General features: G+C 35.5%; 1 protein-coding gene across 6 annotated transcripts in view; it reads right to left on the bottom strand.

Moving 5' to 3' along the window:
- Positions 1–93: 93 nt before the first annotated feature.
- Positions 94–17556, bottom strand: part of zdhhc13 (zinc finger DHHC-type palmitoyltransferase 13) — a 48222-nt gene continuing 30759 nt past the window's right edge. The window contains exons 1-17 of one of the 6 annotated variants that reach the window (XM_044133742.1): positions 13522–13649; positions 10952–11172; positions 9694–9816; positions 8905–8982; positions 7805–7949; positions 7646–7710; positions 6695–6857; positions 5511–5636; positions 5298–5431; positions 5117–5217; positions 4222–4355; positions 4067–4129; positions 3894–3987; positions 3286–3369; positions 3049–3206; positions 2163–2260; positions 94–1640 (exon numbers count right to left, since the gene is read on the bottom strand). In XM_044133742.1, the coding sequence (XP_043989677.1) occupies positions 1502–1640; positions 2163–2260; positions 3049–3206; positions 3286–3369; positions 3894–3987; positions 4067–4129; positions 4222–4355; positions 5117–5217; positions 5298–5431; positions 5511–5636; positions 6695–6857; positions 7646–7710; positions 7805–7949; positions 8905–8982; positions 9694–9816; positions 10952–11172; positions 13522–13545 (1950 nt within the window). In that variant the 5' untranslated portion in view covers positions 13546–13649 and the 3' untranslated portion in view covers positions 94–1501. Of the gene's footprint in view, positions 1641–2162; positions 2261–3048; positions 3207–3285; positions 3370–3893; positions 3988–4066; positions 4130–4221; positions 4356–5116; positions 5218–5297; positions 5432–5510; positions 5637–6694; positions 6858–7645; positions 7711–7804; positions 7950–8904; positions 8983–9693; positions 9817–10951; positions 11173–13363; positions 13481–13521; positions 13650–17556 lie in introns of those variants that run through there. The other 5 variants (XM_044133760.1, XM_044133752.1, XM_044133770.1 and 2 more) reach the window with 5 other exon arrangements.

The raw sequence follows: 17556 nt of genomic DNA, 5'->3' as shown, positions 1-17556 counted from the left end.
AGTCATAACTCAGCAATATGGATCAAAATAAAATTTGATTTAAATTTTTTTTTTCTCGCTTTCTTTTCTAAGACAATTAGTAATGACAGAAAATATTTTCCAAAAGTAGATTTTATTTCCATCAACCCTTGTGTGAATTGAATGACAGAGTTTTAAGATCAGGCTACAGGAATGCTTGTTTAATTGTAAATAGTCATAATATTAGCAGAATCAAGTCATTTTTTACCAGAAGAAAGTCTCAAAACTATGAGAAACAATTCTTTTTATGAGAAAAAAAAGCTTGTAGTTATCGAGATCGGATAGAACCAGCTCAGTTTTAGCGGTTCTTTCTTCTAGATACTCAGTTGTTTCTCAATCAACTTTATTCTCATTTCACTACATCTGTGTTCTATAAATATTATGACTTTATTCTCATCATTAAAAAATTAAAAAATCTTAGCCTGTTGACCTGAATTCAAAGTCCAAGTAAACAAAACATGACAATTCGTTTGTCAAACAAGATGGCTGCCCTGGCAGTGCTGAGGTCACCGTGAACTATTGAAATCCATGAGTGTACTGGTGAAAAGAAATCCAGATTTCCCCTAAATTAATCCAAAAACCCCCCAAAAAACGAAAATTTGCTTAACTTTTTTTCTATTGCAGATAGAAAAAAAGTTGGAAAATTCCACCAAAAAGTAAAACATTTGAAATTAATGCCAGAAATATTTCAGAAAAACAATTTGGAAACTCCCAAGTTTGGAAAGTTTAACATTTTTGACTTTTGAAACTCCAAAAGTCTAAAATTTACAAGATTGAAATTTTGTTAGAAAAGACAATCAATTAATCTTAGAGAAAAAAAACTTGGAAATTTCTGAGTGTCAAAAGTTTCCATGTTTCTTCTAGTAAATTTTCAACTCTTCAAACTCAGGAATGTTATTTTTTTTCCCAGAGAATTTCTGACTTTATGCCAGAAATTGACCTATTATAACTTTTTCTATTTACAATGGAACCCAATGAGTACAAAAGGGAGCTTAAAATTCAGCTAAACATGAGATTTATCAAGTTTTCACTCATTTAAAAAGAAAAAAAATCCTCCACTTTTTATTATTAAGACGCCAGTAAAACTGAGCTCTAAACAGTTCAAAAGACAGGCACATGATTGCTTTATTGAAGTATATAATAGTGGTCATTTGTTATGAAACGCATGCAGCTTTTACAAAAGTCATAAAACCAAACCGTTTACATTTACAAAGATTATTTTCCTCTTCCTGGATGATAAAAACAGGCTTAACGTGTTCATAAAAACAGCACAAAATGCCCAGAACTGTTCAGGCCGTAAGGATTTTCCTTTTCCGCCCTCACTGGTCGAGTGTAAGGCAGCAGCAGACGACTTCCACTCCAACCTCTACCATCGGTAAGTCTTTCTTCACAAGGAGCCGAAGGATGGAAAAATAAATAAATACATTCTGTGCTTTTGGTCCAGAAGCAGAGTTCGACCCGGAGATACGGAGGAGGGAGGAGGTCAGACCATGTTGATTTGTTCGAACAGGTACTGGTCCCGTTGGGGCTGGAACTGGGCCGTCCAGTCGACGACGGCCGGCTTGCAGAGGCCGCAGCAGCGCAGCTGGAAAAACGACGCCAGGTTCTGGACAACGCCCATGCTGCAGACAGACGGGTCAGGAAGAGAGTCCATCAGACGGAGAAATGGGGAACTCCTCCTCTAACTATTAATTTGTTTTTATGGTTGTTTATGTTTACAATCATCAGTTTAATAAGAAAGTGAAAAATCCTTTCAGAATTTGGTGCTGAGTTCATGCAGAAACTGGACTTTCAGAACAATCAGCAGGTTCTGGAGCTGAAAAAAATAATCAACCCGTCCTGTGGCTCAAATGATTAATCAAATTAATCACGATTAATCAACTATTGAAATAATTGTTAAATTTGGTAATTGATTAATGGTTAACTGGAGTTTACAGACTCAGAAAAGGTAATTTGCTGAAAAAGCAAAACATATATATTTCCTATTATGCAGCTTTTTAAAATCAAATTGTTATTTGGTTCATCTTAAAAAAAAATAATCTAAAAATGTAAAATAAAAGCAGCAAATAAATAAAAACTTGCCTCAAGATTCCAGTACCAGTTAGTTCCTATGATAAAGTATGGAAGAAATATTGGTGACTCACTTGAATGGATTTTGTCTCAGGGATCCGGATTGTCTCATTCTCCGTTGCTGCAGCAACAGATTAGTTCTCTCTGGAGTCGTTAATCCCAGGAATGCAATCTGCACCGAAACAAAGAAACAATTATTCCACATACAAATGAGTAAAGTAACAAGACAGCGTAGGGTTGGACAATAAATCAACCAATAGATGATGCGACTGACAGAACGTTCAATAATTTCACTGAACTCCGATCCAGAACCGCACAGCATTCTGGGGGATGTAAGCAGAGGAAAGGCATTAGCCACTCAACCTCTCACGTGTAGCTAAACTAGGTTGACGGCATCAACTCACTCATTCTTTGGTTACTTAGCAACTCACTTTTTGGTGACCTGGCAACTCACAAACTAGGTTGACGGCATCAACTCACTCATTCTTTGGTTACTTAGCAACTCACTTTTTGGTGACCTGGCAACTCACTCAGTCTTTGGCTATTTGCTTGCATAGTTTAAATTTTTGCCATCGTACCTCATAGCTGCTCAAAAATGAAAAACAACGGTATGAAGTAAAAACTGGAAAGGTTATGCCACTAGTCTGGTAATATTTCAGATATTTAAAACAAAGAACTAATCAATAATTATATTGACCGATATGATATGGTGAAGGACCTTGAATCAATACAAGCTGCAGCATCATTTAATTTCCATTTGTGATTATTAATAAAGTATTATTCAATTGAATTGAATACAGCATTAAAAACCAGCTGACCAAAAGTGCTGGAGCTCAGCTTGGGTTGCTAGGAGACAGGCGGAATTCATCTGAGGTTGCTAGGTAACATACTCAGTTTGAGTATGGAGCTCCACTGCACTAATTAAATGGTGTGTAAAACTCAACACATTCCAGGCGTCACCTGGTAGAGCTGCCCAATCAGGAACAAAGTGGACCAGCAGGTGTGGTAGAAGGACAGCACAAAGACGGCAAGCACCCAGGGAGAGCAGCTGACCACCGCCGACACCACGCCCCACACACCCTGCTCCTCGTAACGCAGCGAACAGTGACTGGCCCAGTCTGAGAACACACAGCAACGTTTCTGCTTACTGCACCGACACTCCAGCTTCTGTGGTTCCACTTCAGCCGAATCACTCACATGTAAAACAACCGTAGATCATCCAGCCCCCCATCATCGAGAGCGAGAGCAGCAGAAGCACAAAATAGTAATGATTCCTGGCACCTGAAACAATAAAAATAATAGCATATATTCATCATAACTTGCATGGGAAACATGGGAAAAATTTATTTTTAATAATCTGTCAGTGGCACTAGTACTTTTTCATCAATATTAAGGAATTAATGACTTAAAACAAGCTAAGCTAAGCTAAGATAAATAGCTAGATAGATACTTTATTAATCCTTTTTGGTCAGGAATTTGTAATATCTGGCAATATATTGCAGACATGTTACTTGTAAGTTAGTTTTATCTTCTTTCAATCAGAGTAAGATGTTTCCACAAAAAAACTTATTTTGTATTTTTGCCATAATGAAAAATACTTGCTGTAGTACTTTTTATGGAAATATTTTTTCAGTTAGAAAAATCTACAGGTTTTAGCCTTTTATCTAGACATTGCATTTAAGAATCCATTTCAAATGTTTTGCTTTACTAAAAAATGTTGCTGCAGATTTTTCTTAACCAATCAAAAGCAGATTTTAAATGTTCAGTGGACCAAAACAACGTTTCTGTGATTCATTCATTTGTACCTATGCAGGTGTTGGTCCATACAGAGTGGTGGTCCTGCTTTGCCACACATGCATCGCAGCTGAAGCAGTGAACGGCTCTCAGTGGTTTCCTAACCTGCAATAGTGGACGTCATTTTAGATAATTCAGGAAACTTATCGTTTCACTAAAGTTTTGAACTTGTGGATCGCCTCACCATACAGGAAGTGCAAAATACCCTGGGGTCCAAACAGCCAGCCTCGGCCAGCACCACCACGTTCTGAATCCCAAACAGAAAACACAAAAGGTCTCATCAAGTTGTGGAAACAGTTCTTTGTGAGACGCCTTGAACTGGTCGACAAATTTAAAGACCTTTCCCACCATTTTCTTCTGCTCTTCAGTGGTTCTGATGAAACCCGGGTCCGTCCGGCAGGTCCGAAGGAAGTAGTAGAGGAAAGCCGTGGCGTTCAGAGTGAACAGCACCTGAACTGCTGTGCTGGGTAGAGGTGGATGTAAGTTAAGAAACTTAAAAAAAGAAAGAACAATAAACCAAACTCCTTTTATTAAATGTGTTATGCTTCCCTTACCAGGTTAGCATTGGTTTATAAACTATACAAAAATGTTAACTACATATTTTGTTCTTAAATAATCAGATTTTAGTTTGTTCAGTTCTGCGTTTTTTGACCTCCTTTCTGTTTTAGGACCTCTTGTCACTATAAATCCAAATAAGTTCCGCTGAGGTTGCTAGGTAACGGGGTTAGGCTTTGTTGGAGTTGCTAGGTAACGGGGCAGTGCCTGTGGGATGCTTGTGGATTAGAGCCGTTTCAACAGCTTTAATCTAAGGCCGTTTTCATGACAATGATGTGTTCTGATAACACATTTACAATCTGATTACAATCTGACTACACGGTAACGATACACAACGGAAAGGTGTAATGCTCTCACCATGCCACTAGTTGGTGCTAGGTTCTTTGAAACTAAGTGCATGTGTGTGTTTTTTTTTTTTTTTAAAGTTCTACTTGAAAGCCCGTCGATTCGTGTTTGACCATCAGGTATCGTTCCATAGATACTGGGAGAAAACATGAACTATGTGCGTCTGATCGGGGCGCAGCTGGAAAAAAGTGGGATAACTTTGCTGAAACACGAGAACGTTTAAATTCATTTCAAACTGAAATGGGCAACAAGCTGAATGATAATGAAAAAAAACAATTTTCTTCGTAAAAAGAACCAAATCAAAAATATTTGTTTCTTTGAACAGAAAGGATATCTGGCAGGAACCAGAGACACCAGGTGACGAGCATCCAGAAGACTGAAGCCATCAGAGACGACGACGGCAGCAGAGACTGAAAATCTGGGCTTGGGAAGTTCCTGTTTTAAATGCAAATGGTTCTGATTAACATCCAAACTCCTGCATTTACATTTCACTCTGCAGGCAAACCGGTTCTCACCTGGAGGCCAGGTTAATCACTCCCACCACGCAGGCTAGCAAGATGCTTTTGAGCAACCAGGACTCGGAGTTCATGTCAAATATTGCACCAACACATCCAAATATGGCTGTGCAAAACAGGAACTGCACTAAAACCTTTTAAAATAATAAACAAAACAATGTTAAAGGAGTTCTGATTTCTGTTTGTGTATAATCAGGAGCTTTAAGTCTGTACCTTGTATCTGAGAATAAAGCGTAAACAGCGGGAACTGGAGCGAATCCTCTCCTGTTTGGTGACGTTGAGCATGTGGATGAGCAGCGGGCTGTGGACTTGGTGGGCCAGGTCCATGGGAGTGTGACCCTGAGGAAGAAACACACAAACAACTCGTCTTAGCTCAAATTATAATATTAAATAAATGAACAGGAAAAATGGGATAAAGTGCAAAAGAGAAAATGAATCTGTTTCTTCAAATTAAAGCAAAAAGATGTTTATTCAGGCACTGATTTGAATTAAATAGGACAGTGGACAATAATGAACGACATAACGTCGTAGCTACACCAGATTTAGCTTAGTGAAATGCTCATTTCAATCCAGTCGAATAAAAAACTAACAAGATACAAATATTCATACAATTTCATAAATAAAAATCAGAAATACAATAAAAACAAATAAAAACTATAAAAAGTTGGAAAAACCATTTTAAGAAGCTTCAGCATACTTTAACGTAAATCGAATGCAGAGAATTATTGGAGCAGCATAAATATTATGGGACTTGAACTGAAAATAATAAAATTAAATGTTTACCTTCAAGCTAAAAGATAGAGAAAACTTTAGCTTCCTAAAGCAGAAATATTTTAGACAAATCTAAGAGCATTTAATACAACAGAACATTATGACTACCAAGTTAAAAAAAAATAATAATAAAAAAAAATAATCAAGCTATCGGTGGGTGATACAGACAGGAATTTATCACAATATTTTGTGGTATGATAATAAATATTTTGATAAAAATGTTTTTTTTTTTTTTTGCAAACTATGTTTTTGCAGTGATGTAAATTCTGTTGGTACCAAAACAATAAAAATCTTTTAAAAAAGTTGCAGAATGTAAACGATTCCAGATGCCAACTATTAAGGATTTGCCAATATTCAATCATTTATTGATCTTATGGCCTTAATATGAGAATTTCTCCCCTCTAATCTAAGTCGTTTTTGCTAAACAACAGCCTTTTTGTGTAAACGCATTTATAAGCCACAAATACAAAGTTAATAGCAGATTTAAGTTCAAAAATCTGATGAATTTTAGTTCAGTTTACAGTAATCATGTCATCTCAAAACAAACTGTATTCCTGTGTCATTTGTCAAACAGAGAGACAAACGGACTGAAGCCTTCACTTTTCTCTGAAACGTGTGAAACTCACATTGATGTTTTCAGCGTCCACGCTTGCTCCTGCCTCCAACAGGATGTGGGCAGCGTCAACGTTTCCTGCCAGCACGGCGCAATGCAATGGCGTGTTCCTGTTAACTTTGTCCACAGCGCTCACTGAGGCGTTGTTCTTGATGAGAAAGTTTGTGGGTTCGGGTCTGAAGCAGAAAAACATAAAGTGTTAGCACTTTACAGCTGATTATTTATTTAAAGGTGACCTGCTATACTTCCTTGAACAGGTTAAAAAAGCTTATGGGCAAAACAAAACATGTCCACAACACAAAACATGTCCACAACTTTCCTTGGACAAATAAGCTGCTCCTGGCCAGGAGCAGCTTATTTGTTCCTTTTAAACATTCAGTTTAAAAGGAAGGAAAAGTTACAACAATAATCTCTGCCTGATAAAAAAAACAATGCATCTTACTCTTATGCTATACTGTAGGCATTACAAGTAACAGCAGTACAAACCAGGAGAAACTTTTTCCTTCCATTAAAATTGAAAATTGTTTCTGGATGGTAAGAAAAAAATTAGATGGTAAGGCAACAACAAAACACTTGTCTTTTCCAGCAGTCATTGTACAGGGCATACAGAGAAAAAACTAGGTGACCAAACATGCTGGAACTCTGCTTGGGTTGCTAGGTAACAGGCTGGAACTCTGCTTGGGTTGCTAGGTAACAGGCTGGAACTCTGCTTGGGTTGCTAGGTAACAGGCTGGAACTCTGCTTGGGTTACTAGGATTTGTGAAACAGCTCAAAGACAATGTCCAAAAAACATTAAGTTATTAAAAAAAACACCAGATGTTTTCAAGCTCTTGGGCTGTTTTTTTAGAAACCCAAATGGAAGTACAAAAGTGTGTAAATGTAGATTTTGCATCATAGGTTCCCTTTAATAAGATTTTTCAGATAAGTGTAACCAGAAGCAGAAGGAAAAAAAAAAGCCTCTTACCCAATAATCTTCTGTGCTGCTAACATCAGTGGTGTCTGTCCGTTACAGTCAGGCACATCCACTTCCTGAACGTAACAAAGCACCAAGAGGGGAAAAAAGATCAAATAAAAGAGAAACAACAGCTGACTCCGTGGAAAAATGAACTTTATGGAGTCTGACCTCTCCCTTAGCCATGAGATAAGCGGCTATAGCCATGTGCTGGAAGAGGATGGCGAGGTGCAGCGAGCGGTAGCCCTCCCCGTCTGTGATGGACGGGTCTGCTCCGTATCTCATCAACTGGATCACTATGGGAAGGTGGCCCTGTCTGTTCACACACAAAACAACAAAACACAAGAGAGAACCTCAAGAGAGAACCTCATGGGAAAACAAGAAAATCAGCTCTGCAGTGAATACACTTAAACCTAAACATGTTGCAAGAAGCAATAAATGAATTAATCGCCTGATAAACTGGAAAAAAACTTGATAATTTCAATTTGGATGAATAGTTTTTCTCAACTGGATCCTTTTGTGAAGAGCAATTCTGCTTACAGAGACTTCAGTATCCATTTTATTTGTTTGTTTATATTAAGTATATATAATGTATTCAGGCTTCAAAGTTAAATGTTTGTTAGAAATTAAAGTTTATTGATCTTTGAGAATGGGTTCTGGTGTCATTTTACCATTATAAACAACATTATTATCGTTTATCGCAGAAACTTCTGGAACAATTTATCATCCAGCAAAATTTGCTATAATGACATCTAATTTCCATCTGATGCCTCATCCGAATACAAATTAGTGTCTTAGCGATTAATCTCATTAATCGTGATTAATCGATTATTATTGAAATATTCGTCAACTAATTTTTTAGTAATCAATTCATCCTTAACTGGAGTATTAGTTACTCAAAAAAGGCAATTTACTGAAAATAAAAACATATATTCACAGTAGAAATTGAGCCACAACTGTACAAAATATATAAAGAATTTTGCATTCCAGATAAAAACACCTTTTGTCTGTAAATATTTGCTTTAGTCAAAACTCCAGTGGCATTTTTAGCTTCACCTGGTTCATATTTATAAAAGGAATGCCAAGTTGTTGCATTTTAGGTAATAAAATATTTATTTATAAATGTGTTTCTGATATTGTAGAAAAATTATTAATCCTGTTAACGTAAAATGTGTAGAATGTCCATCCTTTAATTGACACATAAATCAATTAGTAAAATAATCATTAGTTGCAGTCAAACTAATGAGTCAAATTAGATCAATAAATCCAACCTTATGGCCCAGTGGAGGGGAGTAGAGTTCAGGTCTCCTCCCAGTTGGTCAACAATTGCCCCTTTGGACATATAATACCTAAAAAAAAAACCCACAAAAAATACATAAAAACATTGATTTATTACACAAAAATCCCTGACTTTACTGAGTAATCACTGTGTTTAAGCTCTTCTTACATAAATTTAATCTAAAAATGCAACAAAAAAATTAAAAAATAAATAGAAATCAATCAAATTTTGAGACCATAATCTGTAGTTTAAAATGTTTTTGAAAAATGCTTCAAACCCCCCCACACACAAAATCCTACCAAGTATTTTTGATCTACTTTTAACTGGAAATATCTCAGTACATTTGAAATAAGGTAAAATTAACTTAAGTATTTTTCTGCATGACACAGGAGCTTATTTTAACTAAATATTGTTGAGAAAGCAGAAGTTCCACTGCCAGATTATTTCACTTTAACAAGATATTTTTCCCATGTTAAACTTGTACTTTTTCCAACAATATTAAGGAATTATTTACTTATAATTTTGCTGAAAATGCTACTTGAAAGTTAGTTTTGTCTTTTTAAAAGTGTGCAAAGATATGTTCACTACAATCCTGACAAAAATATTTGGTAAGATTTTGTGTTTTTGCAGTGTAAAAGCATCATATTTAACATATCATAACTTGAATGTCGGTCACAGTGACTCTCTTTAATAAATCAACATGTTGGTGTATTTTTGTTATGATTTAAGCATCAGAAAACAACAGACAGACGTAGAGATGCTCTCAGAAACTTTTACTTACTTGACCAGCTCTGAGCGGTTGTTGATGGCCGCCCAGTGCAGCAGAGAGACGTTCTCCTTGTCCGGCTGCCTGACGTCGTATCCGGCCTCCACCAGCTCCTTACAGCGCTCCAGGATCCCAAACCTGACCAAGGAAAAACAGACTCAACATACTTACACAAAATAAAATCACTAAAAATGCAGCTCAAGATGAAGAAAGCCTGTTATTGTCTAAATATGGTGAAGTCAAAGTAAACGGCCATCAGTGCACTGAAGTGGTAAAACAAGTTCTTTCTATCAGATTTAGACAAAATGACTTCATCATATATTTGTGCTGCAAGGTTGAAATCTTTAAAAACTTTATATCCTTTATTACAAGTTGATTGATGGAAAGTAAACCAGTCATATATGATTGATTTTGCTTGGAAAAGGAAAATAAATTGAAAAAATAATCTTTTATTCACTACAGTTGATTTAAATCAGCAAGAAAAAAGTCTAACAGTTACAATAAAACGCAAAGTTTTCCTAAACTACCTGAAAGGTAGAGATTGGAGGCTTTTTTGTTCAGATTTTAAATAAAACTATTAAATTCTGTAACTTTCTTGAATTCTTTTAAGCTAAAGCGCTTATTTCTACTAATAAATTGGCAAAGAGAGGAACACAATGTGAACACTTGCTCCTGTTATTTGACTTGGAGCTTTAAAAATTTATTTAAACTGCAGCATATTTTTCAGAAGCTAATTTTAGTTACTAATAATTCCTACTTTCTTTATTTTGGATTTTTATTCTCAACTTTTTCAAGTGCAAAAGTAATTTGATTATTGGCAAACAGCAGCTGCCTTTCCATTAGAAATATGCAAAACTTTGTCAATATTCCAGTAACGTTGAAAAATCACATTTTTCAACATTTTTTAAATATGAATGTTTCCATTAAATAAGAAAAACAATTAATGAATCAAGTTTGTTCAGGCGATAAGTCATTAAAAATATGCTGTGCCACCATCTTTCAACTACTCCCTGTCTTCTTTGTTGTTTCTGTCAGAAGTAACATCCTGCTGTTGATCATGTGACTTCTGTGATGTGAAAAAAAGAAAAGTTTCCATTGCAGTTTTGTGAAATAAACCAATTAGTTGAAAATCCACCTCATCATAGCGTCGAGACTTTTTAATTGAAAATCAAGTTTTTTCAAAATTGGCGTGTTTAAATTAAACAAATTTACTTCAGAAATGTAAAAATTGAATGGAACCGCACCTAGCATTGAGAGGAAAAGCAGCACTCACTGCGTTGCCTTGACGATGTCCCAGCTGCTGCTGTCATCCATCTGCGACCGTTTCTTGGGCTGCTGGCTGATGTCCATGACCGGGTCCGGACCTTTGCCCATCTGCCCGTAAGCAGGCATGTACATGTTGGTCATGCCGCCGAAGGCTGCAGCTCTGGGCCCGTGGCTGTGAGAGTGACCTCCGTTGCCATGGTGACAGCCGTCACGCCCGTGGCTGTGACCCTGCAACGTGGAAACCCAAACCGCTACAAGAGAGGCTACAGATGTCCGATTTTATGGATACAGAGTAAATAATTACACATCATTATAGGCTCTCCACACTCAACCATCTGATTTATTTTTTTAAATAAACCCGTTTATTAAAGAAAGTTTTGTTCTCTCAGTATGCTATTAGAACAAAATCCTGTAAGAGCAAATAAAATAGGTGTATACTTTCCACAATGTTGAGTCACATCTCAAAAATAAGTGGTAAATAGGCATAAATATATATCAAGTGAAGACAGACAATTGCAAAATAAAAAAAAAATAAAAAACTAATATTACTTTATAGTACTTCATAAACTTGAAATAAAACAAAACTAGCTTAAAAGTAACTTTACAACAAGATATCAGAGCATTTAAGTGAATAATTCCTTAATATTGATGAAAAGTACTTATTACACTGGTATTTTTTTTCCTTTATGACCATTTAGTTTTCCAGTGTTATAAATAATTAACCAGCACTTTTTCTTTAATATTAAGGAATAATTTTGTCAAAACAAGCTCTTATTTCTTGCTGAAAAGATACTTTTAAGTTAGTTTTGTCTTATTTCTAGTCTACTAAGACATTTGCACTGGAAAATACACCAAAAATACTTTTGTGTTTTTGAGATAATCAATGACAGGAGCCCACAAATCTGTAAACAAATCTAATTTAAAATGAAGTTTTGCAGTTATTTTTTTCCATTATATCCATTTCCATTAGATTGTTTGGAGGCAGTGGTTTAAGCCAACTGTAAAACAGATTTAGAGCATCTTTTAGAGTATCTTAACTTTATTTTTTCCAGTCCACCCACTGGCATCGAACCAAACATATACAATTTTAGATTAAATTTAATTTAAACTTTAAGCTTAATTTGACAGAAATTAAAGAAGAAAACATGCAGATGTTCACCAATTCGTCTGCAACCCATCCAACCTAAATAAGTTTTATTTTATTCCTAGATGTAATTAATGCGTCCTAAATAACTTCCAACCTCCAGTCATTTAAAATATGTTTTCACAAGTTTTGCCCTTTTCCCTGGAACACCTGCTGCCGTCTGGATGACTAATTGGAAGACGGAGCAGGTAACAAATTTACTATAAGATTACTCAATGTGTACAGAATAACATGGATAACATAGTCATAGTTCACACTTCTCAAAAGGTAATTTAGGTCCAGGAAGAGGAGATAAAAGCGTAATACTTAAAGAAATATTGTGCAACCACATTCAATCCTCACTTAAAACTCTTTTTTATTCCTCGACACTCAAAACAAACTTCTTTATTCCCAATTTTGAGTCTGTATTAGATGTATTTTCTTTACAGTTGTGCTTTTTTTAAGCTGCATTCTTCATAAAATTGGGAAAATTACAAAAAACTGTGAGCATTCAGTCCACAACAGAGTGCCTTCAGTCAGAGGTTTTCACAGAAAAACTGTAATACAGACTGCTACAGGAGACACTTCCTGCCCACAGCCAACACGCTCCACAACAACTTTTTGAATAAATTTGCATAAAATGAACTAGAAAAACATGCAATTTCCCTGTAACCTTAACCCTTCCTTCTGGCCTTTATAAAGTATTTTTACATTCAATTATTGTTTTATTTCTTAGATTACACATGCAGAGTATTTCGGTCAAACCTTAGTTTGAATCAAGCTGATAATCGGATTTTGAATTAAGTTTATATGTCAATATAAACTGAATAAAACTTAATGAGAGGAAACACGGAGAACTGAACTCCTTATCCGGCTCTCAGCAGGAAATGGGATGAATTTCCTGGAGGTTGAGGTTTTATATTTCAGACTTCATAGGCTTGTCTGAGGGCAACATAAGGATCGCCTAAACAGTGTTTCACTTTTATAAATACTTTTATAAAACATATATGAGTATTTTATTGGTGGAAGGAGACGATAACCAGAGTAACTCAGGCGATGAAATGGTTGATCACGCTGTGCTGGCTGTCAATTCATCACAATGTCAGTATCAAAGCCGAAACGTCGCTGGTTCCCCGACAAGGAAACCAGGTAATTTAGCCAATTCAGGTGGGATTGGTAAGTTAAACGGCTCGGGTTGGTTTCAGCTAACAGGGACTAGTTAAACTACAACAAATGAAGCAGAAATAATATTTCTTAATCACCCTGGACAGGTTATTCCGCGTCATAGCAACTCACCGTGGGCTAAACTAAGCGGTAGCTTAGCTAGTGAATGCTAACATTCCGCTAAACTGACGTCAATTAAACAAAAATACGCGGGTCACGTCTGACCCAAAAGAACCACAAGCTCACAACAGAATTGTAAAAAGCAGCAAATGAAGGTAAATCCCACGTACATTACCGCCCTCATTCCAGTCCATCTCGGTGTGGCGGATCGAAGCGAAAGTTCCTGCATCTGGAACACAGGTTCAACTTCCGCCGAGAACTTTTCAAAATAAAAGACAACCCTTTATGGACATTTGACTTGCTTTTTTTAGGTTTAAGAATAAAATGAAACAAACATTGATGTTGATAGTTGTCGAAAATGAAGTGAAAAGAAGCATTGTTTCCGATCGATTGACTGGAAAAATAAATCTAAAACAGTACTAATGGTTCTTTAGTGGACATTCAATGAAATGCAATTATCTCATAGAAAAAAGTTGAAAAACGGTTAAAACTTGCATTTGTTGCTATCTATATTTGCACACTTTAGTTATTATAACAGTTGCCCAATAACAGACTGGGGACCTGTCCAGGGTGACCCTGCCTCTCGCCCGGAAAGTTCGCTGGAGATAGGCACCAGCACCCCTGCAGACCCTGCTAAGGGACAAGGGTGTACAGAAAATGGATGGATGGATGGAGTTATTATAACAAATTGCCTCTTTATGAAGAAGCAAACATGACTTTAACTGGAATCATTTGGAATATAAACAGATTGATCTACAAGGGTGAAATGCATGTAATATACTCTTAAAAATATCAATATATATATTTTTTTATTTGTAATTTCAGATACTTTCCTGTAATAGGGCCAGATAAGAATAAAAAATATAAACTAAAGATAACATTAAAACAAAAAAACATTGTTGTTACCAACTTTCATTGAAAAATGCTTTTCCTTCTAATCAACATATAATCTATTTTATTCATTCATGTATCATTTTATTTCAACTTTAAGCTTTCAAAACCACTGTTATCATCTGTACACATAACAACAATAATAATAATAATAATAATAATAATAATAATAATAATAATAATAATAATAATAATAATAATAATAATAATAATAATAATAATAATAATAATTTCCAGTCAAGTGTTTCACAAAATATTGGTTTGATGTCATTTTGTTTTCCATCGAATTTGCCACATTTTATTTTGAAAGGTTAAAATGAATTTCCATTTCCCTTTCTTCTTCCGGAACACGCCACATTGATTTTCATTTTACTGCTGTTTTACTGCCACTCGCAGACTTTTGTAGCTGCTTCCTGCATTATTCAGAAGTAAACATAAATATTTTAGACTCTCAGAGGAGAAAAAATAAAGCAGATGCAAGTTTAAACAGTTCCAGTTTGGAAGACAGGAATAAGTCAGTATTAAATGTTTAAAATAAGCCGGTGGACTGGAACTTTAAAGGTTGCTAAAAGGAAGCTAAAAATGGACCAAATAACTCACCTGACGAGGCTGTTACCATGAAGATGCTGTTAGTTTTTTTTTACTTCAGCAGGATAAAACCTGAACATATTTACTTATTTACCTCCTGTTGCAAGACTGAAATCAACTTTATTTACATCTAAAGAGTAATTTAAATTAGTTTATTAAGCTAACAATTATTAGTTATTACTGTCTCAGTGCTGTATGTCAAAACTTTTCTTATTCTTTTTCTCAAAAATGAAATTAATCAAACATATGTGGTGTTTAATTTCAATAATAGGAAAAAAAAGAGTAATTTTAAATAAAACTGAACCTCCTGCACTTTCAAAAGCTGTTCAGTAGATGGCGCTACTGGCTAATTTTTAATCAGAAGGTTTTCTCGTTTGTGAAACGTTATTCCATAAAATAAAGGTTATGAAGACAAATACATTTCAAATATGTTTTTTCTTGCAAAAATTTGTTAAACTTTATTATTCTTGAACAAAAAAAGTTTTTTAGAACACAAAACAGGTAAAATATGTTAAAGGATTAATCTCTTTTCTAGTTTGCTCCGACCTTTAAGTGTTTTCTTCAATTCAAACATTCAAAACTTGAAGCTGGAGACAAAAATAAGAATATATAGAATGTTTTAGCTTACTTCCTGGAAAGAAAATAAAAAATTTCTTCTACCAACTTTACTGCATTTTGTCAAATATAATGGATGGGTGCGATCAAGTCTGAGTAAAAACTCACTAGATGTTGGTGACACGACTGATTATGAGATAAAGATAAAAACAAAAACAACAAAAAAGAAAACAGACTAATGAAAGAAAACTTTTATGTTGTACTTATCATTTGAAGTTTAAGACAATAAAAACTTGCAATGGAAAATCTTATTCTAAAAAAATGACAAATAGTGTCTTATAGAGCCTTGCCTTTGTGCCATTCTGCGGCCGCTCAAGAAGAATCAAAGAGCAACAAATGGCCCGCGGACCGTACTTTGGACACCCCTGCCTGAGGATCTTGTTATAAAACTTTTGGAAACTCCTGATAAAACACGTAGAATCCCAAAGAAATACAGAAAACTGTAATTTTAATTCAGCGAAATGCAGGGAACTGACTATAAAAGCCTAGTGAGTAAAATGTTAAACTGAACATGTTGGCGACATCTCACAGGATTTATTAGTCGCTCTGTTTTACAGAAAGCGGGATCCTTGTAGCTTAACCTCGACTCTAACCTTCTACAACGAGCTTGGGAATTAGCTGGTGTCTCATTAATTAATTAAGTGTAATTAATTAATTACATTTATGTTTTCTGCCCACTGAGGCCTGACACTGATGATTAAAAAAATATTCCCTGGTTAATTTTAACACTTTACAGTTACAGATAATGCACAAAATCATGTGTTTATTTTTAATTCAGAGCCGGCCAGAGGCATCTGTGAGTTAAGTAGCTGCTTAAGAAAACCCAAAAGGTTTGACGCATTTCAGACAGTTCAAAAGAAACTCATACTGATGAAATGTATGCAAACCTTTGAATTCAAGGAAAGTTATTTTTTAAAAAGTTTTCGCCAAGTTGCATTTAGCTAATATAAATAATTTAGGTAATTCTAAGTTTAAACAAGAAAAAATTGGTCTGATTCAACTTCAGACAGCGGAAAAAATCTATCTATCTATCTATCTATCTATCTATCTAGATAGATAGATAGATAGATAGATAGATAGATAGATAAATATTGACAACAGAGTTCATCAGCTGTTGTCAATTTCAAATAATTAAAATAATATGGCATTACTTAAATACCCCTCTGTATCTCAAAAAACAATATTTTTTAGTTTGTTACTCCAGAAATCTGCACAAAAAACTACTTGCTAATATCTTGTGTTTTTGCAGTGTATGGTGGGGCCCCTAAAGAAAATCTGCTTAGGGCCCTAAAAAGGCTTTGGCCGGCCCTGACCGAGGTAATTGAGCCGTCATGAGGAAGTCATAACAATGAGGAGGAGTAAAGGTCAACAAGACTTTATCATCTGCAGGCGGCATAAAGAGAAGAGGCAAATGAGAACCGAATTAGTGTTTTTACAACCGGACAGCAGCGACGCCTCAGAGGGTTTTATCTTTGTTGTGAGCCTGGGGTCAACAGAAATAGAGCCATTCAGGAAGCTGGGCCATCCAGAAAAAGCATGTAGAGGATGTGTGTTTGAGCGCTGATAGAGCAAACTCTGCTCCTGCTCTGGAGAACGCTGTGAAAACTCACAACTCCAGTTGGAGTGTTTCATTAAGAGCTTCAGGTTGATTTCTTTATGATTTGTCTTAAAGCAGACAGTTTCTTGCAATGCTTTCAAAAGAGTCTCAATCAGTCTTCCTTAGACTTTGGGTGTTTTTCCTCTCATTCTCATCACATTCTAGACTAAACACTCCTGCTTTAGGTTCAGCTGGGATCGCTTTTTTTTGTTTTTTTTTGTTGAAAGATTACAAATTTATTTTGAGATTTTGAGATTATTTTCTTAAAAGTGACCAATTGTGCTTCCTTGAACAGGTTAGGATAGTTTAATGGGTGATACAAAACATGCTCATGACATTTTTTGCACTAAATCCTTCTTAGATGTTGAGGTTTTAGTCTGTTTTATGACATCTGGCCACGCCTCCCAAATCAACTTTAACACTCGCACTTGAAAGTGGCTGGAAACAGAAGTGCAATTATACAACCATACAGCTTTGAAAAGCAGAGGTGGAGCCTCCTGCACAACCAATAACA

This window comes from Gambusia affinis, linkage group LG02 (assembly GCF_019740435.1).
Source record: "Gambusia affinis linkage group LG02, SWU_Gaff_1.0, whole genome shotgun sequence".
In the NCBI taxonomy this organism is placed as follows: Eukaryota; Metazoa; Chordata; class Actinopteri; order Cyprinodontiformes; family Poeciliidae; genus Gambusia; species Gambusia affinis.
Note: the sequence above shows the minus strand (reverse complement) of the source record. Positions and strands in the feature narration are given on the sequence as shown.